Below are 23,926 nucleotides of genomic sequence, written 5' to 3' on the forward strand. Positions count from 1 at the left end.
AGGACTCCACTGAGCTTTTCACAAAATAAATGATTTGTGATAGCCAGAAAGAACAGTTTATTATTCAAAGATAGTTTTACATGCTTTAAAATGAACTGCAAAGGCATTTATTTCCCCCATTAATCCTAAACCAGGAGTACAGTTTGGACTGAGGAAAAGAAAATCTTCCTAAGGTTTCTGCTAAATTCATTTACTTTGAAATATTCCTGACCAGAGGTCTAGGCTTTTCTCTTAAACCCAGGAGTAGACTACCTGGAGCACACAGATGCTCTACTGCTTACTATTTCTTGTGGCTAAGATCATTAACACCTCTGTGTTATTCCGCACCAGATTTCACTTAGTCTGACAGACTGGTCCAGATTGGTCTGGCTGTAATCCCATGGTCTCAGTGATATTGACTTCACTGAAAAGTCCATCCTACCAATCTCCTGGTATTTGGGATACATGAATGTGACAGATGACGGGAATAAGTCATCACAGACCATCATAATACATCTCCATTATGTCCTGCAGTTGATTCTTCTAAATCACAAGTCAAAGCCTGATAGAACAACTGTCTAGAATATGAAGCTCCACTCAGTGGTCAGCAAAATAGTTCTTTAGTAAACAAAAAGAAAAGCTGCTTTTTTTTTTTTTTTTTCTCTAAAAGCACAGTCGTTTACTAGGAGGCAGATGACTAACTGCAGAGATGCTACATTTCCTGAGAATCCTGGGAAGATCCTGAACTTGAGTGGGGTGGGGTTGAAGGGAAAAGACAAAAGATTCCTGGATTACTCATATTTCCTGCTTCCTGCCAAGATAACAGATGGTGCTTCATACACACAAATATGCATTGAAGGCTCTACCTTCAGGAAGCCAGGTGAACCAGCTAATTACCTTCAATCTTTTGGAAAGATTGAAAATATACACTATTCTGTTGCTTTTAAAACTCTAGTCCTCCTGCTCTTTTCCCCAAAGAAGGAAGCTTCATGTGGCTACACACAAACCTTACTACTACCATCAAATGATTAAACTCTCCCACCACTACTTCTAGAGCAGGGTGGTAGCTGTAGCTAATTCACTGAACTCCTATGTTTCTGATGTGAAAGGACTGTAGACTGAAAAAATATTTCTGAACCTTGGATACTTATTGGGGTAACAATCCTTGAGCTTCTCTGACGTTCTATCTGTGATGTAAGATGGATCAATGATGTGGGTAGGTTTAAAGCAACGATAAGAAGACTGTTGGGAGCTGGCAAGGACACTGAATCTGTCCAGAAAGCCCAAATGCGTATTATCCCAGCATCTGCCACTCTAGCCTGAACTATTTGCTTCAACTGAGCATCTATGTTTAAATATGGAAAATGATAAAATAAAAATAAAATCCTCAGAGGGGAAAGAAAATGTTTGGTTGGTCATGGTGTGTGTATGTTTTACATATAGTTTAAACAATGTACTTTCTAATACAAACAACTAACTCTGTCACAGAATTTTGAATCCATTTAAAATATATATATTATGGGGGATGTCCTTCTGTATATATTTTTCTCTTATTGGCTAGTAGAGGCAGAAAGATAGGTGGGCTAGGAGAAGAGGAGAATGCTGGGGAGAAAGGCAGAGAGTGGCCACCAAGAGATGCCATGTAACTGCCAAAGGAGTAACAGGTTTGGGCATTCTCCAGTAAGCAAAGACCACGTGAAAATACATAGATTAATAGTTATGGGTTAATAATTAAGACAGAGCTAGCCAATAAGAAGCCCTAGCCATCAGCCAACAATTTAATAATTAATGTCTGTGTGCTTATTTGGGGCTGAAGGGCTGCGGGACCTGGTGGGACAGAAACCTCCATCTTCATATATAAATTTAAAATAGCTGTGGAAATGTCTAAATGTTGAGTTAATGTGTGTGTGTGTGTGTGTGTGTGTGTGTGTGTGTGTGTGTGTGTGTGTGTGTGTGTGTGTGTGAGAGAGAGAGAGAGAGAGAGAGGAGAGAGAGAGAGAGAGAGAGAGAGAGAGAGAGAGAATTAGGGAGGAAGGGGATAGGACGGGGAGGGGGAAGAAAATGAGTGAGCTACCAAGTTTGAGACAGGGTCTCTTTCTTGTTTGCCCCAGGTCACAAGTTTCTAGGGATTCTCCTGTCTCCACCTATTTTTCATAGAAGCTCTAGGATTACTGATGCTCAATACTACACCTGAATTTATGTGGGGTCTTAGGGTTCAACAAGTCTTCACATCTGTGAAGCCAGTTTCTTGTTTTCTTTTTAAAAATTTAAAAATTACAGTTAAATTTATTTATCTTGTGACATTATGGGATGTGTATGAAGGACAGAGGACAGTCTCTGAGGATTGAACTCAGGGGTCATCAGGTATCTTGATCTGGTGAGTCCTTGCTTTGTTTCTGTTACAAAATCTTTCCATGTAGCCCAAGCTGGCCTCAGAACTTGTGGCACTCCTGTCTCAATCCTCCAGGTGTTGGGACTACAGGTACACAGCACCAAACTCCACTTTCATTACTTTTAGGAATACTGGGAATACAGTTCAGTGGCAGAGTTCTTTCCTAACAAATATGAGGCTCTAGGTTCAATTCCCAGTACCCAAATACCAGTACCACCACCACTAAAGATATGAGAGCCCATAATCATTGAGTTAAATATGAAAAAAACTTTTGGAAACCATCAAGATTTCCTAGAATACAGAGAAGAAGCCACATTTTTCCTTTTGTAAATAAATATTAATCTGAAAATGCCGATGACACAAAGTATGCCAGAATATCTGAAAATTCTCCACCAAGATGATCTTTTAAGTGAAATTTTATGCCTGATCAGTTGTTTAATCTTGTTTTTCCATTACCAGTGTTACTCATTTTAGCCAGTTAGTAATTCTTCTCTTGCTTATATATCTGCTAATTACTCCTCATACTGGTTTACTTCTATCTGTGGCATCTGTTTTGTTGTTGTTAAACTGTATTGCTTGACTTCACAGGACATGCACCCCTCCTCTCTGTGGTACTCTCTGAGTATGCTGTTTGGTCCAGAGTAGTTCTGTATTTTGATTCAGCTGGGGAGTCTATCTTTTCACTATTCCTAAATGGTGTTTCACAAAACATCTTCTAGAACTGCTTAACTTGCATATTCTAGCATATAAGGATGGTAGAAACCTGGACCCCAGACTTAGCATAGCAGGATTACAATTAGGATCCTGGGGAGAGGGAGAAGGCTGCTGCTTCAGAAAGTCACAGAATGCAATTTTTCTATACCCTTAACCTTAAAACTGTTGGTCTTACGTGGGTGTCTCACTTTCCAGCATTTACTATGTACCTTTTTCTGTTTTTTAATGTTTGTCTTTTCCTTGAGACAGGGTTTCTCAGTGTAACCCTGGTGAAGGCAGGGAAATAATAAATTCACTAGACCCAACATAAATGACAAATGGGTGTTTTATTGGGGAACAACTTACGCAGATAATAATAACCACCACAGACTTTCTCTGCCGAGACAAGGGAGGGAGAGGGAGAGGGAGAAGAGGGAAAGGGAGAGAGCCTGCCTCATGTTTCCTTCTTTCCAGGTCAGTCTGTACCTGATGCCATGCCCAAAGGGGTATGGCCACTAACACAAATTCACTGGCAAGGCTAGATGCCACTACACCCTGGCTATCCTAGGACTTGCTATGTAAACCAGGCTGGCCACAAACTCAGAGATCTGCCTGCCTCTGCCTCTTTACTGTCAACTTGATTGACTGAGAAAGGACACACTGATGGTCTCTATAAGGGCATTTCCACATTACTAAGTAGGTGAGGCCTCCCATAAATGTGAATGGTACCATAGCATAGGCTGGGGATGCAGGTCAAATGAAAAGGGAAAAAGCTACTGAGTGTAGGCATTGTTTTCCTGTTTCCCTGGCACCATGACATGACCAGATCTACTTTGACACACCCTTCCTGAGAAGATGGACTGAAACTATCAGTCAAAATAAATAATCACTGCCTTTTAGTTGTTTTCCTCATGTATTTGTCAGGAGAGGAAAGTCTAAGTAATAGAAGAAACTTTTAAGAATTGATATGTGATTTCAAAGGTTCTGGAGATGCCCTATAGAGTTCCCGGATACTTTAGCATAATTTAGTGAGTAATTTTGTTGTGAGTGCCAATGCCAGAATGTTGACAGGAAAGGGGATTGGAAGACTGTTGGTGAGGTTTCTGAAGGGAGTAAGGACAGCTCTGCAAACTGGACTAATGCCTTTCCTTTTAAGCTGTGGCCGAGAACTTGTCTGTATTTTGAGCAAGCCCTGAGACTAAGGAGGATGGATTTGAAAGTGATGAATTAACAATTTTAGTGGAAGAAATTTTGCAATGCCCCAGCATTCAGGCTAAAGAGAAGACCAATGGAGTTATAAACATCAATGCCATAAGGGCAAATCTGCTCTAGATCTCTGGGGCTCACATCATAGCATTATGTGCCTCCAGATGTTGGACATATATAGCTATATGATTTAACATTTGCCATGTTGGGTTTCGATCTTGGTTTAGTCCAAGCCTTCATGGTATTCTGCTGCACCTGTCTTTTTGAATGGCAATGTATACTCTGTGTCACTGTTATTGCCAATATTAAATTTCCTTTTTAATTTTATAGGAGCTCATAGCTAAGAGTTTGCCTTGAGTCTCTGAAGAAACCTAGCACTTTTGAATAATGCTGTTAAGACTATATGGATTATATACAAGTCAGCCATGAACCTTTGGGGACCACAGATGGGATATTATGATCTAAGGAGATGTATCTGGGTATCAGTTTGATAAAGGCTAGAGATAGTTAATGTCATCAACTTAGGAGCTCTGGGTGTGTCTATGAGGGCTTTTTCAAAGAGGATTAGCCACAAGGAATCTGGGGAAGATTCACTTTGAAGGTGGCTAATAACACTATCATCACAGAGTAGGGTCTAGATAAAGTAAAAAAAGGAGAAAGCCAGGCAGCAGAGGCATTCTCTTTGCTTCCTAGACACCACGTGACCTGTTCTGCTCTACCATGCCAGTCTACATGATGGACAGAAACTACTTAAACCATGAACTAAAATAAATCTTTCCTGCCTTAAGCTGTTTGTCATTGATTTCTGGTCACAATAACAAAAAAATTCAGACTAATAAAATGTAAGTGCATGTATGTACATAGTTTTCTCATCATTTTAATATTTTATAGTAGAAAAGTAGTCTGCTTTACCAATGAAAGTCCTTGAACATCAATTTGATACTGCCAGCTAAGAATTATGGCCTTAAGAAACAGAGACTCTCAACTGCAGAGAATAAGTGACTGTGGAGTGCTCAGTCCTAAATGGAGCATACACACCACACCCCTCTCTACAAGGCTCAGGGATATTCCTGGAAGAGGAGGTGCAGACAGTGTAAGAGCCAGAGGTGGTAGGAAACTTCAAGGAGACAGAGTTTTGTGGATACAGCAGGGCAGAGGCACATATAAACTCATAGTGATTCTGACAATATGCACAAGGCTGTGAAGTTCAAGCCAGACAAAATCCTGCATAGATGGGCCAAGATGGGCACAAAATTCCACTACTAGCTGAGAAGCTATTGGCATGTGATAGCTCCTGGAAAAGGGAGAATCAGTTTTCTTAAATGATGAGACCCCTGGTATGTCGACCACATGTCAGATTAGCTGGGCAACACAAATTGGACTAGACTGGGGCAGGGAGAAAAACTTAGTCTGGTGGGAAGGAATGAATAGACGATTATGGGAGGAGTTGGGAATGTGTGAACATGTTCAAGATAGACTGTATGAACTTTTCAAAGAACGGTAGCTTTAAACATTTTTCTGATATTAGTGACTCCCAAATAAATAAAAGCACTTTCATGAGGAAGAGGAGGAAATATGCAAAATAATACTTAAAACACAAAAGTAAATTTTTACGGCTCTGTTTTTCTCCTAGTGATGGGGAATGAACTCAGGTTATCCATACAAGGCAAGTGCTCTAGTGAACTACACTCCCAGCCACTGCAGCTTTCATTTGAATGCGAATCCCCCCTCCCAATATGTTTTGGGCACTTGGTCTTTACCTGGTTGCATTGTTTTAGGAGCTTACAGAATCGTTGGGACATGGTGTCTAGGTGGCATAGTTGGTGGATACAGGTCGCTAGGGAAGGTCTTGAAATTATTCTGCCTCTGCTTCCTGATCTACCAAGACCGAGAAACCGCCTCCACAGACTTCTGTTACCACCAACTTTGTCATGCTTTCCCTACACAATGGACTGAAACCACAGCCAAACTAAATACTCTTTTTATGATGCTTCAGTCAGGTATTCTGTCACAAGAAAAGTAACTAATACAAGCTCTTACAATGAGAAAGAGAGTCAATATATAGATTGGTACACTAGTACCTTACTGGTACTTATTCTAGGCAGCTTCACTTTACATAGATACATAGGAATTGAGGGAGGAGAGGTGTTTCCCACCCAAGAAACGAACCACCAATATTGCTCTTTATCTGCTCGCCTTCACACTGTGAGGATACCTGCTTTTATGTTAAATAAAATGAAAGAGACAGATACACAAATTCTTTTGAGAAGCTGTTGATCAAGGACAATACCAATCATACTAATAGTTAACCAGAAAGCAAAACGACAAACCTTCGACTTTGATCCTTATAATGTACTCTTTGTTAAGTATAGTTTTAAGATTAAATGCCCCAGGTTAATGTGTTAAAAAATGTTTTAAAATAGATAACTTTTTTTTTTTAAAGGTGCTTATTGACTTCTGTTGTAGGAAACTAAATTAACTGCAGCACTGAGAAGAGGACTGTTTCCAGTAGACAAAAACCAAAAGTGCTGACATTTGACACCAAGGCAAAGAGTACTTATTAGACCCTGGGCTCCAAAAGGAAAGCACTGTGGGGATACTGAACACACTGGATAGAGTCTCTTGCTTCATAAAGTTTACCTGAAGCTTAGTACTATGTGATGCAGTTCTCAATTTTCTGCTAAGTCAGACATGGGGGACAGTGATAATGTGTGTGATCTCTGCCTAAAGGAATGCATACTGATTTAGGTAAGTGCTTTTCCCTTTAATGAGTAAAATAAACAGGGCTGTAGATTACTTTAGGGGATATAGCATATCTTTCACATTAAATTTATAAGAATGTATGTGACCAAGCCTTTTAAAATTTATTTATGAAAGTCATAATGGCTGTGTCACAGGTAAGACAGGTTCCAGGGTCTTTGCTAGCTGTACCTTCACCCTCCCCCCTTTTTTAATTAAAGAAAGTAAGACAGCCAAAATTATTACAGAACTTTGAATCTGCCCGTATAAACTTTTAGCACTTCCAATTCCAGTAAACTAACTATTTTTAGTAACAGATTACTTGGAATGCACAATAAATGACTGAGAACAGGAGGTCATCCTATCAGGTGTGAGACTGGCTGCTTAGAGTATGAGTTAGCACTGTCTGGTCTGCATGTGGTGCAGGGCTAACATGAGACAAAGCACCACAGCCTCCTAGCTGTGCTAGACCTGTGGTGGCTGATTCCTGGCTGGCTCACCTCTGAACAAAGCAGCTTCCTGGTTTTATACCTTGACATTCTTTACAAATACAATTACTTTCTACATGTGCCCTAACACAATTTTTGAGAAATACCGCTGTAGAGCAGATTTGCAAATTACATTATGTGTGCCAGATCTGGCCTGTTGCTTGATTTTGCAGAGTTCATGAGCTATGCATGGCTTTTATAATTTAGATGGTTGAAAAAGAATTGAAAAGATGAAAATGACACGGCATGCAAAAATTTAAATGTCAGTGTCTGTAAATGAAATTTTACTGGAATAAAGCCATTCTTGTTGATTTATCTATGGCTGCCTTTGTGTTGCAACTGTAGAATGCAGTGGATGTGACACAGACACTTGTTATCTAAGTCCTGTACAGAGAAAGGCAACTGTCTCTTGCTGAGAATGTCTTATCAAAAGCAGAGCCATGCTCAGTTAATAGACTTGTCTTTCAGCAGATCAAAAACAGAAACATGGGCATACGTGCACATGCAGACACTCTCCTCTGGTAGCCATCATGATTTAATGATGGCAGATGGCTGGATCATGTTCCAAAGGACCAGATTTAAAAACAAGTACACAAAGGCTGGGGTGGGGGTAAGCTCGGGAGTAGACTGCTTTCCTATATCAGGTCCTGAGTTTGAATCTTTAAACTGCATATGCATGCATGTATCTCTCTCTCTCTCTCTCTCTCTCTCTCTCTCTCTCTGGGTGTGGGGGGCAGAATATAAAAATAACTGTATATGATCTGACAAAGGATCTGGGGAAGCTTTAAGGTTCGAGGTTATGCACTACTTTGATTTGCCAGGTTTCTGGTGATAGGTGGTGGTTTTTAAGCAGAGAATCTGATATTAGAGATATCTGAAAAAAAATACAAATTGTAAGTTACATAATTAAAATTAAAAGAACACATAGAGTTACTTCTCCACATTAATGAGGAACAGATCACAGGTGGGATGCACAGGAAACTAGAAACAAACTAGCTTTCTTGAAGCAAGAGAGCCTCATCTGCTGAAAGAAAGAAGCATGTCTCTTACTTGCACAAGTGTAGGCATCTTTGTTGGTGAAAGGCTTCATGCACTGGCTGCAGCTGATGGGACCCACAACAGGAATGGGACTGAAAGCGTGCCCATTAAGATTCTTCTTATCTTTCTCCTTCTCTTTAGATTCTTTCTCTTTCTCCTTAATTTTATCTTTCTCCCTTTCCTTTTCCTGCCAAAGAAAAGAATCAACAGTTAACTGAGCACTGGAAGACCTTCCCCTTACCTGAACACACTGATGGCATGTGGTCAACAGGGGATGGTATCTATTGTGGACAGAAATGAGGAACAATGCTCTGGGCAACATTTTATTAATTTTCAATCATGCAAGCTCCCATCAGAAAGACTTAGGGGTTCTGAGTCATCAGGGGCTGTTTACACTAATAGACATGGGGCAGAGCCTGCAGCAGTAAGGTATGGCACAGTCCACATAGGAAGCACTGAATTTAGAACAGTTTAGAAAGGGAGCAGAAGGGTGGATGGTGGCAATTCTGGGTTCAGTCTGAGGGAGAAAAACAATGTCACAAAGTCTAAAAAGTTCTGTTAGGTTCCTCTCTCCATTTTACAAGCACTTGTATGTCCCTGAATGATGGGTCTCCATGACATTTTCTTCCCTACTCTAATCAGAACTATTAAATAATCCTACACATATATTTTACATATATTTTTAGAACTCAGTAGGTTACCAGATATTAATTTTGGTTCAGTGTTCAGTGGTGACAGAGTGCTAAAAACTGCACAGGGGTTAAGCATGAAGTCAGTTCTAAGTTCTACTAATGGTGGGACTGTGGGCAAATTATTTCTCTGAGCCCCAGGCTTTTTATTTGCAAAATGAGATAGGTACCCACTTTATAGTTTTGTTTTTGTTAAGGCCTAGCTATACTAAGTATAATATTTAATGCATTATGGTAATTTTTCACACCTCACTGAAAATGAGTATCATCAGCTTATTACTCTAACAACACAAAAGTGCAATCTTTTGTAGTGAAGGAAAGGACATTCTGACTTTAGGTAGGAGGAGACAATAACTCAGGAGCAGCAGTAAAGACACTGGTGCAGGGGAAATACGAGGTACAGAAAAGACGAGAAGAAGCGTTGTCAATAGCCTTTCCCAACCACCACCTTTGTCTCCTCAAGCTGATCACTACAGCACTCATTTCCTCTCAAAAGTCTGGTGACCTGGGACAGTGAATTCCCAAGGCTCAGCTGCTTGCCCCAAAGCCCAGTGAGACAGGAAAAGCAGGCCTTGTCTCTGGTTGGAAGAACAAGGCTTCCTGAGACCTGTCTTTGATTTCCACTGCAAGGTTTTGTTACGGTTGCCTCTCAGCTCTGTAAGAGGGAATAGGAAACTGACATTCACCACATGTTTACTACAGGCCTAGCCACTACATTAGCTGCTCAGTTCACTAACAAGATTAATATATCAATTCCTTTACAACTAGACCACGAAGACCTCCAGTCCACAGAGGTGAGCTTTACCTACTCTTTTATACTATGACTACAATCTAAAAACCAACCAAACAAACAAAATACCCGAGAAGTGAGTTTCTCAAAGTGAGTGACCATGCTGACCACTAGTGGCAATGCCACTTGTAGGGATTATCTAAGTAGATTGCTTTGGCAGATTGGTATCATGCTTCCCATTTTACAAGAGAAGATAATGAATGACACTTAAAACGATGAATAGTTAACTTTCTTGGGACAGGGTAATGAATTACAGTTCAAACACAGAGCCACAAGTGTTAAACTGGACCTGGTGCAGTTCCGGATGACAAGTGCTCAGTTCTCACTGACCACACTTACTGAAAAGGGTTGCTGAGGCTCCCTGAGTTGCAAAGGGTCACAAAGCAATGATCAGCACCAAACAGGATTTAAATCTTCTAATTTTCTCTAAGTTCAAAACCTACCCAATGGATAAAATGGGTTATTTGTAAAATCTATGATTCATGCAAAATTCTCCCTTTAACAGAATACATATAGCAAAACCCCAAACGCCAAACTGCAGCATCTTAAACCTATAAACAACAGAAAGGATGGGGGGAAAACCACTTTACAAAACAGGAAACTCATCTGAACAAAAATTAGTAACTGCTAAAGTGTGTAGAACTCGAATTACCAAACCTTGAGCATATCCAAATAATCCCTTTTAATTTTTTGCTGCAGATTTCTCTATGCATAAATTGTTAACTTTAAAACCATCTGACTCCCCCCCCCCTCGCCTGAAGGTTAAAACATGATCCAATGGCTTAAAGGAAAATGTCAAACAACACAACTCTCTATGGCAGCTGCATTACTGTCTAAAGAATTGTAATGTTCTTCAGATCTGAATAATCCATTTTCTCACCCTTTACAGTAATCCAGACTAGTTCCTCCAAGGACAAAAACAAAACAACAAACTGCACTGCAGCCTCCTGTTGTTCTAATCCAGTGCTTTGAAGAGTTGTCGGGCTCTTACCTGCCCATGTTTTTGTCCTGTGAATCGCACTGTTATGAGAGGAACTTCGGGAAGCCGACCCCATTTTACCGACATGATTTGACCTCCATGCCAGGAAATGATCTTTCACAGAAGGAGGCACTCATGGCCAGCACGGCAGACCTCTCAGTAGCTCAGAGCTGCCATTAGCAAAACCATAAGAGGAAGCCAGAAACTGGTTGAGAAAGCCCTCAAGGGGAGGGTTGAGACTGCTTGCTTCCTTGAGACAGTCTTAACTATTTGAATGCTGCCGGTAAAGCTAACTACCCCACTCTAAAGAACACAGGAAGTGAAATAAAAATGAAGTAACTCTCAAATACATGTATGGACAGCACTTACACTATAGTATGGGAAATCTGGCAAGGAAAGAGGCCACACTTATCTAGCAAACTCCTAATAAAAAAGCAAAGTTTTACATGAAAATATTTTAGTAAAGTCGCCCATGGTAAAATGGGTGACTGGTTATTTTTCTTAATTTTAATGTATCTATATTTAACCACTGCCAACATGCTTTAATTGTACTGTGGGAAAAGAATCTAATGACATTTAAAAATAGAAGTGACTGATCACAACAACACTAGGGTGCTGTCAAAGAAAATCAGTTTTCATTTTCCTAAACTGCTCCTTTTAGAAGTCAGGGTACTCTGGACAACTATGAAAAGCTAATGTGATCAGGCATCTTGGAAGGGATGATGGGCACAGTTCTTTCATACACAAGCATAGACACTAGGGACTGGGGCTGAACATCTCACTATAAAGTTAGACAGTGTATCAGCTGGGGAGGAAGTTAATCCTTTTTACTCAGAAAAAAATCTGAGTCATACTAGGAATTGGTCTAAAATATTTCCAGTGTCTTCTAGTCGTTCTTGTAAAAATAAGAGCTTGATAGGAAGAGATAATCAGTAACTTAAATACCACTCTCTTTATGAAGGTAAGCATTATGTATATAATAAACACAATTTACTGAGCAGAAAACAGTTACAAAAAAGGAGAAACTGCCCATCTTCCTCTTGTACTTCCTGTTTAGATCTTCCAGTTTTCTAAAAAGCATTCAGTATATATATCTTGAAACTTCTACAAGTTACTGATGACTGTGAAAGGTACATATGCAGGATTGGTAACTAAACCCCTTATACAATAAAGGCTACATACACAAAAATTTGGCACATTGGGCAACACATTATCTAGGAATGTGGACTATTCCCTGTCTAATAGCTAACTCTGGCTACTCTCAGTGTCTAAAGACTGTCAGCAGTCACAGCTTAACTCATGGAACAACAAACCCAAGTTTATAACTGAATTCTCAGATACACGCACAATGTTTACACAGAAATTTTTCTAACTATACTCGCATGCAATTTGTATGTATTATTTTAATCTAACATTCATTAAATGCTTAAGTTTTTTTCTTTAAAAGGAGGTATGTTTACAAGAAAAATTAGATACTCTCATTAACACATATTAAAAAATTAATAATCTCAGCACTTGTAACCACTTTAGTGGTTATAGTACTGACCTAAGATGTGCAAGGCCCTGTATTCAATTCCCAGCACTAAGAAGAAAAAAACAATTAACCCTATACAGGTTAAAAAGAAGTGAAAGCTCATCATTCTTATAGAAAAATTAGTGTTAATATATATGGTATTACTTCTTTTTTAAAATAACATGTAAAACATTCAATAGGAAAAACAATACATTGATACTCATTTATCTGTACATTGGATTGGATATATGGTTATTTCTTTCTCATTACCTCTGCCTATATTGACAAAGTGACAATGTTCTTCAGCAGCTTGCATACAGTTTAACTTAAAAGTTAGCCTGCAAGCAGGGCGGTGGTGGCGCACGCCTTTAATCCCAGCACTCGGGAGGCAGAGGCAGGCGGATCTCTGTGAGTTCGAGACCAGCCTGGTCTACAAGAGCTAATTCCAGGACAGCCTCCAAAACCACAGAGAAACCCTATCTCAAAAAAAAAAAAAAAAAAAAAAAAAAAAAAAAAAAAAAAAAAAAGTTAGCCTGCAAGCACTAACTGGAAAGATGACATGTTAACATGTCTGGCCTTTGGGGGCACTTGCAAACACCTGGTAAAAGGACAGTACTACACTCTGAGGAGCTATGAATTTGCAATTTTTGGAGTTTCCATTGCTGGAGACAGTATAGCCCCCAAAGATCAAATCTTGAAGCCAATTCTGAAAGAGGAACCACACCAATTGCAAAAGAGTGTTGGTCATTTTGCCTAAGGAGAGGAGCGGAGGCAAGAGGTCAACTGGTTCTTTAACAGCGATGACAGACTGACTCTAACACAGGTAGCCTTTTTTTTCCTGTCCCATCTCATCCCTTACCTCTTACCTAATGCTAGTAATTGGAGGTTAAAAAATATTCAAGAAAAAGGAAAAAGAAACTACTTAAGTGATAGATGTGGCTGAAGAGAAGCACACAATGACAGGCATCACTTGTGGGGAGCCGGACCACAGGCAGCCCTGCCTGGGTATTATCTAATCTGACTACTTGAGACACATTTTATTCAAGTCTGAAGAGTACGGAAGTTGGGGTGAGATTCTGTTTTAAAGGTCAAGTTCCAGTTTCTGCATCTGGACCCACACTATCTTTTTGCTGTCTGCATTACCCCCTCAGCAAACTCAGTGTCATACCCACCACATGGATTCAAAAGCCATGCCATTGGAGAGGTGGATCGAAGAGAATCTCTACTGACTTGCTGGTCTTATAATTATATGTGTGTGTTTGGATAAGACTCCACAGTTTTAAAAGCAAAACAAAACAAAAAAACCCAGAAATATCTTGAATTCAATCAAACCAGACCATAGCATTTTCAAGGTTAAGACTGATTATTACAGATCACTAAGCAGAGAGGCCATTCACAAATATATGGCTAGTTTATGCTGGTTTTCCCAAAGGAGTTTTCTTTTGTTCATAGCAACTACTGACCAAGCAAGCAAGATAAACAAAATATGTAGGTTCTGTTGTTGCCATTATGTGGAATACTGGGATGTGGAATACTGGGATGAGGAATACTGGGATGTATCCCACCCCATATATTTTAGTTCTAATACAAGCCTAAGAATGAAGCCAATATGTAAACTCGTAACTAGGCTAGAAATTATTTACAAGATTGTGTCTTCATTTGGCACTTGGTAAGAAAAATGGTGAAAAAGCAGATTTTGGTATAAGAGTTTTATTGGGGGTGGGGGATCCCTTAGAGTAAAGACCAAACCTTTGTACATGGAAAAAAAAATTATTTTCAAACCCCGGTGTCATGGCTTGGATAGTAAATGTACCTCAAAGGTTCTTGTTCCCCATACATAACACTGTGTACAGATGGTGAGACACGCAGGAGGAAAGGGCCCACTAGAAGGAACTTACTGAGGTGTGTGCCCTTGAAGGGGATTATGGAGCCATGGCCCCTTACTCTCTCTTTGCTTGCCCTCCTGCAGATGCTCTGACCATGGGGTACTCACTATCTAGGTGAACACAGGCAGACACCTCTGAAATCAAGGTAAACCTTTCCTCCTTAGAGTTGATTTTATCAGATAATTTGCTACAGTAACAGAAAGCTAGCACAGCCAGTAACATTTATTGGCTGTATTTCTATCAGCTCACATAACTGAGTGCCTGAAGGCTTAGAGAAAAAAGGGCACATTTTTTTAAATTGAAAAAAATTAAATGTATTTTGATCACCTTTTTCCCTCGTTCCCCTATTCTTCCCAGATCACCTCTACTTCCCTACCTCCCCAACTGTTACGTTTTCTTATCTTTCTCTCTTAAAAAAAAAAAAATCCGAACCCCAAAAACCCCCAAACCTCAAGAAATCCCAAAAAACCACAAAAATGAAAATCAAAACAAATAAGCAAAAGAACAGTAAGACAAAAAAAGCCAAAACAAAGAAAATTAAACAAAAATACCACTGAGTTCATTTTGGGTTGGCCAACTACTACTGGGCATGAGGCGTGTAGTTGCTATTAAGAGGGTACATTTTTATCAGAATGCTGTTGAGTTCAGTATATATGTGTGCACATGTGTGCTTATGTGCATATACTTATACATGCAATGTACAAAGATATGTTTCAGTGATTCATTTCAAGAGGTCCATAACTGATTATACCTTTGTATGCTTATTTCTTTGTGTATGTAGATAGACAGTTACAGGTAAGTAAACAGAGTGCAGGGTACATGGTGGGTTAGTGTTTCCCTCACTTTTTTGAAATGAAAATCGTTTTAGTTTAGGATCAGAAGTCAGTATAAAAAAGTTCTTTCTTTTTAAGACATATCACAGTTGGATGATGGAAGCACAGGCCTTTAATTCCAGTACTCAGGAAGCAAATGCAGGTGGATCTCTGGGAGTTCAATGCCAGCCTGGTATACAGAGTGAATTCCAGGACAGCCAGTGCTATATAATGAGACCCTGTCTTGAAAACAAAAGACATATCACAAAAGTACTAAAAACACAAGTCAAAGTAGTGAGAATACATGGGGTTTTTATAGATTTATTTCTTAATTTTTGTATTTTATAGAATTCTGTAATGAATAAGCAACTACAACTAAATTGTTGAAATGTCACTGTAAGCCATCACATAGGTGTTGGGAACTGAGTTCTGGTCCTCTAGAAGAGCTGTTAGTGCCCTTAACCACTGAACTATCTCTCCAGTCCAAGTTTAAGATCTTAATTTAACTTCCAATTATTAAAGAGGATACACCACAAATCTTCCTAAATAGAAATAGATCTAAGTAAGTCTTAAAAGTTCCTGTAATTTTCTGAAGCATAATTTTCCCCTCTATTTCTATTATATATATTTCATTTATGCTTTAATCTCAACATAAAGTCCTTCCATTGGATTTTAAACCTGATTTAATCATTTCTGCTGAGGTTCAGTGTGTGGGACAAGAGGTCAGAGAGATTGGGGTTGAATCTCTTCCCCACGTTAAACAGGCATCCCTTAAAGGAAGGGGTAAGACCTACACCAGCAGGGATTGTGAAAGGGTGCAGTAAATTGATGCATGGGCAACTTTTTGTGTGTAGTAAAACAGTGGCAGCATTTCTAGCTGCTGCTTGCATTATTGTTATTTTTCTCCAGGCATGGGGGACTGTTTCAAAGTACCTCTGAAATTATTCTCATTTATCCCTGTTGTTTATATGCAGTGGTGAGTGACTGAGGTGATCACACAGAGAATGCCCAGGAGATACTTACTTTGCTCTTCTTGCTGCTGGACATTTTATTCCTGATGTAGCTGAAGGTTCGACTAACTTTCGTCCCACTCTTCCCTTCAAAATCCTTTTTTGAGGGGCTTGGTGGCAGGAAATTATAGTTTTCTTCTGTTATACTGAATGAAAACAAAAAAATGATGTTTTTTTTTGTAACTAGAAAAGTTAAATAGTGGGCTGAGTAAAAAGCAGGTGGAGGCTACTGAATGGTCTCATATACAAAAAAAAAAAAAAAAAAAAATCTGGAACTGAGTATAAAACAGCATTGGGCTACCAACTTCTTAGCTTGAAAGGACATCCATGCACACAGTGGAGTGGCAGGGTGTGTGCTGAGAAAGCCGGCAAAACACAATCTTAGGTCAGGGACAAGCCTATAACAGCAGCGGCACACATCTCTTCTAGTCTTTAGGCCTATTAATGAACTATGGACTGGTCCAAGAAGCTATGTAAAACTTTGAGATGAAGAATAAGCATATTTCAGGCAGAATGTAGACAGATTCATTACAGAGATTCCTACAGATCCAAATTTACTGATGTACTCGTTCAAGAAGTCTGGACATAATCTGACTTTAGGAAATTTATAACAGTCGATTTCCTTAAAGAATACTGACTTAAATAAATATTACAAAAACAAAGAATCCATCTAATCTATTTGTTTGGTTATTTTACAACAGTCATTTTAGCACCATCCCACAGGGCAGTAGTGTTAGCCTCTGAGAGTGCATTTTGTAAGTAGAATCACAAAAGGACCCTCTTAACAGTCATATTTATATATATGTGACAGTTATAAACAAAGACGTCCATTCTGAAGAGAAAAGCAGCATAAAGAGCAACAATCACTGGAAGGGCTTGAGATCACAATCATAACTAAAGTCTCTGTGAAAAGGAGGGCAACTTAAAATCACCAGAAATCTAATGACACTGAATCACAACGTTTAATTTCATAAGCATATACAGGGAAATAGAAATGATAGGGATTTGTGCATGTTGTCAAGTAAAGAATCAATCCCAGTTGGAAGGAAGTGCAATGGGAAAGCGTTTACCTAGCATGCACAAATCCCTGGGCGATTCCTCAGTATTAGAAATCAAAGAGATGGGGAGAGGAGAGAAAAGAAAACCTCAATTCTCCATGGACAGAGGTATATACTACACACAGCTTTTCTTTTTTTGAGTGGGGATAGAAACCAGAGCCTCATGCATGCTAAGCACAACCACTGAAGTATATCACCAACCCTCGGCTTTAAGTTAAAATGGCAAAGAAGGTATCAGCATTGCATAATTCACATGTACAGCACACACACACACACACACACACACACACACACACACACACACACACACACACACACACACACGTCCATGTATACACACATGCATACATTATGAAGCCAAATATTAAATTTATTCAAAAGCTGAAAATCTCCATAAGCCAAGTAACTTAAATTTATATTGTCAAATAAGTATATTTTATGTGAATGAAAGCAAATAACCATCTTTACCATAAAGAAAATCTAAGGAGTAAGAGTATAAAGTGATTCAGTGTATTTTATAAGACAAAGCCTTCATTATGAAACACTACTTTGTGATTATTTTGAACTTGCCAGTCAAGGAAGTCAGAACCTGGGTGAGCTCAAAGAACTTAGGATATTCAAATTAAATGTGGTAAGATAGCTTGTATTGTCTTCATTTCATTTTGGGAAAAGGAATAAGAAAATAAATGCATCTTACCTCTCAGTCAGGTTAGCACTGGTACTGTGGAAAGGCCGTGCATCTAGAAAACAAAAACAGTAGAGGTAACATTAGCACACAAGGATCTTGTCCTGATGACAGATAAACTACCTACAGATTCACATATAAAAATCACAAAGTCTTTGAAAGTCAGCACATGGTACCTCTTCCTTAAAAAGTTTAGAAGGAGGAGAAATTAAACTGGAAACCTTCAAATTAGACTGGAAATAGGAGGCAAGGGAGTGAATTTCTCAAGAAAGCAAATATAATCCAAGATCCGAGTAACTGAAAATAGTAGCTTTTATGCTTAAATACAGGTGGAACACATTTAGTTTCTGTTTTTAATGAATGCTCTGTTCCCATAGGCCATCCTTCTGAGATGTTATCAAAGAATATAAAAGAAGAACAAAAATGTTACACATCTTTTACTCTTGATCCCATTTGTAAATATATTCATCTGAATAGTCTGATATTGTCTGATATTTTGCTGAGAATTCCTGGACACGGAGCAAAGAGCTGCCTCAAAAAGCCCTGGAACCACCTCTGGTGTGGGAAAGACTTCTCCAGATCAGCTCCTCAACTGTGAAGAGGGGAACCAGATTGTTAAGTTTTTTTTTTTTTTTTTTTTTTTTTTTTTTAGTTGTCAGTGATAAAATGAATGGGGCAGGTGCATTCTTCCTCATCCTTTAGCGGAAATGGAGCCAGGTTACTAAAATTCCAGGACTAAGTGAGGTAGCAGGGGGTAAATTAAAAAGGGAACAATGGAATTAATTCTCTATAAAACACATTAGTATGGCTAAATAGAGGAATGAATAAAAAACTTAAAACAAGAATAATTTGAACTGCTATTGGGAATTTAGAAGCGAGCAAAGCTTCAATCACAAAGATGAATGACTTTCAATTTTTAGTACAATAGCCGATACCTAATTACTATATAACTAACTACTGTTACGTGGAGAAAACACACCACTTTCTTCTTTGAGGCCAGTTTTGAGAGCCTCTGAGGTTATTATGAGTAAAACCTGAATCTGAGAGAGATTTGAAGATGCTCCACAATGACATTACTGTCATTTTAAAATCTGTTAACCTCAAATCTGTCCTATATTTTAAATATAAAATTATAGTTGATACTGCAATTGTTATTATATTGAGTAACTTAAATATCCAACTGGTAGGAATAAAGTAAATTGAACATTAAAGGAATCTTTAAACTTCTGTTTTTCTGTACTTGACAACTTAGGGTTTGTGGTAGTTTGAATGTAATTGGCTCCCCAAAGCTCATAGTGAGTGGCACTATTAGGAGGTGTGGTCTTGTTGAAGTAGGTGTGGCCTTGTTGGAGGAAATGTGTCACTATGGGGGTGGGCTATGAGGTCTCCTGTGCTTAAACTAGACCTAGTTCAGTTCATTTCCTGTTGCCTAAAGATCAAAATGTAGGACTGTCAGCTCTTTCTCCAGCACCGTGTCTGCCTACACCCCGCATGTCCTGCCATGATAACTGTAAGTCACCCAATTAAATATTTTCCTTTATAAGTTGCTGTGGTCATGATGTCTCTTCACAGCAATAGAAACCCTAATTAAGACAGAAATTGGTATCAGGGACTGAGGTGTTGCTCTGACAGGCCTGACTATGTTTTTGTTTGAAGGAGTATGGGCCCTGAGACCATGGATTAGAAAACCAGCTGAACACAAGTGCTGCTTACTGGGCCAAATTAGGAGCATGGAAGACAGTGGTGATGAGTGTGATTTGATGAACTGTGGGGGCCTGGCTCAAGAGATTTCAGAGAAGAATATTAATATATGGCCTAGATATTGTTCTTGTGATATTTTGGGAAAGAATGTGGCTGCTTTTTTCCCTTGTCTTAAGGGTTTGCCTGAGGCTACAGTGGGGTTACTAGTGTTCATGCTTATAAAGATTTATAATGAAAAATAACAAGCTCAGTAAAGAAAAATACAAAATGTACAATCTGAGGAGAAAAAGACCACCAGGAAGTGGAATAGAAGTAAGTCCTGTGTTCAAGGAGATAAATATATTAAGAAGTGGAATAAAGGAGTGTGACCCCAGGGCAAGATCTCACCCAGATAAGTTTTCAACTTGTGAAAAAGAATTAAAGAAAAGCTTAGAGCCAGGTTGGTGATACACACCTTTAATTCTACCACTGGGAAAGCAGAGGCTGATGGATCTCTGAGTTTGAGGACAGTCTGGTCTACAGAGCAAGTTTGAGAACAGTTAAGCTTAGGCAGTCAAGGAAACCATCAGAAACAGAAAGTTGATGAAGATGTAATTGAAAGATCTCTGAGTTCAAAGCCAACACAGTCTACAGATCTAGTTTCAGGACAGTCAGGCTTAGGCAGTGAAGGAAACAACTGAAAACAGAAAGCTGGTAAACATGTAATTGAACAAAGGGGCCGTGTTCCAGCCCCAGCAAGCAGCATAACTTGGCAGCTTTTGCCACGTGGTTCTGGCTTTATCGTCAAAGACAGAAGAAAGGGGATATGGAATATTTCTCCACAACTAAGGAAAACCGTTGAGGTCAGGCAAGTGTCAGGGGTGTCCCTGAATGGAGGCCCAGAGAGGCCATTGTCTGAAGCTTTGAAGGAAAAGTCTGAATTGCCTTGAAGACTCTAAGAATAATCAAAGATGGCAGAGTCATGGGATATCTGCTGAAGAAAGCTCCTAGCAAGGAGTAGAACCAGCTCAAGAGAAAGAAGTGTGTGTAGTCAAATAAAGCTGAAAGGATCTGAAGAATATTTTGACATCAGACATGGAGATGCAGAGTTTGAAGTTTGCCCAGCTAGTTTTTGTTTTGCTTTAGTCCAGTATTTCCTCACTATGTTCCATTCCCTATGTTTTGGAATGGTAATGTATATCTTGTACCACTAAATGTTGGAAGTATGTGATCTGCTTTTTGATTTTAGGAGGGATTACAGTTAAGAAACTGCAGGATTCTCAGAAGAGACTTTGAACTTTTAAACATTGTTGAGACTGTGATAGACTATGGTGACTTTTGAAGTTGGACTAAATGCATTTTGCATTATGATATGGTTACAAGCTTGTGGGGGCCAGGGGTGGAATATGGTAGTTTGAATGTAATTGACCCCCATAAGCTTATAGGGAGTGGCACTATTAGGAGGTTTGGCCTTGTCGAAGCAGGTCTGGCCTTGCTAGAGGAAACATGTCACTGTGGGGGCAGGGTTTGAAGTTTCCTATGCTCAAGCTAGGCCTAGTTCAGTTCACTTCCTGTGGATCAAATGTAGGATTCTTAGCTCCTTCTCCAGCACCATGTCTGCCTATACACCAACATGTCCCATCATGATAATAATGAACTAAACTGTTGAAACTGTAAGTCACCCAATTAAATATTTTCTTTTATAAGAGCTGCCACGTTCATGTTGTCTCTTCACAGCAATAGAAACCATAACCAATACAGGTTTCTTCTATTACATTTACAGTGTTTGGTAACAACTGCTTGGAAAGAAGCATCTGGCTCCCAATTCTGCAAAATTTAGTTATGTAACTGTAAACATTTTAACCTATGAAACCTTAGTTAACTTTAACACAAGAGCCTGTGTTAAACAGTGGCTTTTAACTTTTACCACCCAGGAACCTCAATGAAATAAGCATTGAGTTCTCATTGAGTTCTCCTAGACTGCCAGGACTTCACAGTACACTTGAGCAACCCACTAAATTACCATTCTAGTAAACTATACAAAGTAAAAGTCAAATTCCTATTGCAGAAAAATACCCAACAAAAAACTTGGCCAAGAGAAAAGAAACAAAAAACAAAAAAACAAAACCCCAAAACTACTAGTTGATTTCTGTGGAATAGATTAAAAACTAAATACCTATGTGATTAGGTAGCAAGAGAATCTATGGCCCCACCTCTAAGAGTTCCTAATGGTTTTATTACTGGAAAATAATTTATTTCAGTTACTATGACTTCTTACATGTGGTTCTGAAAAAAAAAAAAAAGGATTAATTTACCACTGCCACCAAAATTAGTGGCTCTGAAATTCCTGAAGTGAGGAGACTTTCAAAGTATGCAATAACATGGGTGATTTCCATGACAAAACTATAAACAGAAGAAAATAAACCTGTCATTAACCCATTAAATATTACTGCAGATAAATAACATTTCAACCAGATTTTTATTTTAAGACACAAAATAACATGCAGACCAACTATAAGTCCAGGGATTTGAAGCTGCAATCATTGAACAGACAAACAACAAAATGTGTTATATTGAACAAGAGTCTCATGGAGCATAGATGGTCTTATTCATTATTATGGTTTCCTAATTAAAACATTTGGGAAGTTTAGCATATCAAGTACTGCTTTGGGACACCCCAATGTGTGAATTAGCACTTTAAAGCTGCTTAACTGAGCTTCTCAATGTGTTAAGACTACTCTCTCCCCATTAGTCTCACTGGTATTTTTGGACTGAATGAACAGTTTAAGAAATGCTAGACACTGCATTCAGAACACTCCTCTGCTTCTATATTTTTAAGATTCTAGTGAGACCATAACAGTTTGTTTCCAGCGATAATGAAGTTCTACTGAGGTTCTCGTTTGTTATCATAACCTGGCTATTTGCTATAGTACTACCAAACTTTTGGACCAAAGAGATTTGAGAACTTCTGAACAATCAAAGTTGAGGTGGGTTTTTGCACCTTTCTGCCCAGTACAAGGGATAAAATGTAAATATCTCATTGTTTTTTTGTCAAGTATCTTTTAATGGCAAAAAATACACTGAACATCAATGAGGCTACCATTTAAAACTAAACCATATCTCTCTGCCAAAGACACTTTCCTTTAAGAGACAATGCAAAGTGGTGGCCACAATAATTTTTATACATCACTGCTACTTCAGATCAGCAAATGGAAGGACAATTATATGGACATAAATGTTAGGCACTCATAATATTAGTTCTAACACAATCATTCATTACGCTATGATAGAAATAGTCTTCCCATAAAAAGTAAAAAATGTAAGTTTCAGAGTATCCTAGAAGCCCTCCAAAATTGCAGTCAAGGTCTTCTAATAGAAGAAGACCCAGTTGCATTTCAAGTTTACTAAAACTGATTTCTCAAAAATTTTCATACCAGAGTTACTAAGAACTTATTAATTTGAAGCCCGTAACTCCCTGAGGAGTGCAGCATAAAATAGAATTTTACAAGAACAAAAATTGAGAAAAAAATATGTTTAACTTCCATTTCTTAATCCATGGATTTTAATCTCATAGTTTTGTTTTTCAATTATATGAAAAGATTGGAAGAGAAACTTTTAGGTATCATTGATAGATTGCCTAGCTATCTGTCCCAGGAGACAGAGAAAAGTGGATTATTGAAATTAAAACTGAAGTATAAAGCAGGAAGTTTTTGTAAAATAAGCACTCAGTATTACAAAGGGTAGAAGTGGAAGAAAATATACCCCTTACACCTGAGAGTGTATTCTGGAAAGACACCTGTACTGGAACCAGGAGGCCACCAAAACAATCAGTGTTAGTAGTTACAAATAACAACAACAAAAATCTGGCTTCATCAAAATCAATTCGTAAAGGCATGCAAGTCAAGTGATAGTATACAAGGAGATAAAAGCCCTCAAATGATATAATTCTTTTAGTAGCAAGTCTATAATATTTAAAAGCTAGCCAGACTTTGGAGAACAACCACTAGACATCAAATTAGCTTACTTACTATGCAACTCCTCCTCCTCATCACTGGAATAAGAAGAGCCAAAAGAAAAGAGAGTTTTAGATTTAAGGAGGAGTGGAGAAACACTGACGGAAAAGGAGATCCACTTTGTTGGCTTCAACTGCTGCTGAGCTGAGAAGTAGGTTAACAGAAAGACATTAGAGCATGCAAAAGTTATGCCAAGACAAAGAAAAAAGTACTTCCAACCTATGTGGAAACAGGATAATGATGGTAGCCTTTAGGATCCCAGGAAAAGCCATCAAA

General features: G+C 38.7%; 1 protein-coding gene across 10 annotated transcripts in view; it reads right to left on the minus strand.

Annotated features, from left to right (window-relative positions):
- Window positions 1-23,926, minus strand: part of Akap13 (A-kinase anchoring protein 13) — a 285,104-nt gene that overhangs the window by 43,325 nt on the left and 217,853 nt on the right. For all 10 annotated transcript variants that reach the window (XM_027408158.2, XM_027408162.2, XM_027408164.2 and 7 more), the window contains 3 exons: window positions 17,970-18,012; window positions 16,228-16,360; window positions 8,548-8,722 (listed from right to left, as the gene is read on the minus strand). In XM_027408158.2, the coding sequence (XP_027263959.1) occupies window positions 8,548-8,722; window positions 16,228-16,360; window positions 17,970-18,012 (351 nt within the window). The remainder of the gene's footprint in view (window positions 1-8,547; window positions 8,723-16,227; window positions 16,361-17,969; window positions 18,013-23,926) is intronic.

This window comes from Cricetulus griseus, chromosome 3 (assembly GCF_003668045.3).
Source record: "Cricetulus griseus strain 17A/GY chromosome 3, alternate assembly CriGri-PICRH-1.0, whole genome shotgun sequence".
Lineage (NCBI taxonomy): Eukaryota > Metazoa > Chordata > Mammalia > Rodentia > Cricetidae > Cricetulus > Cricetulus griseus.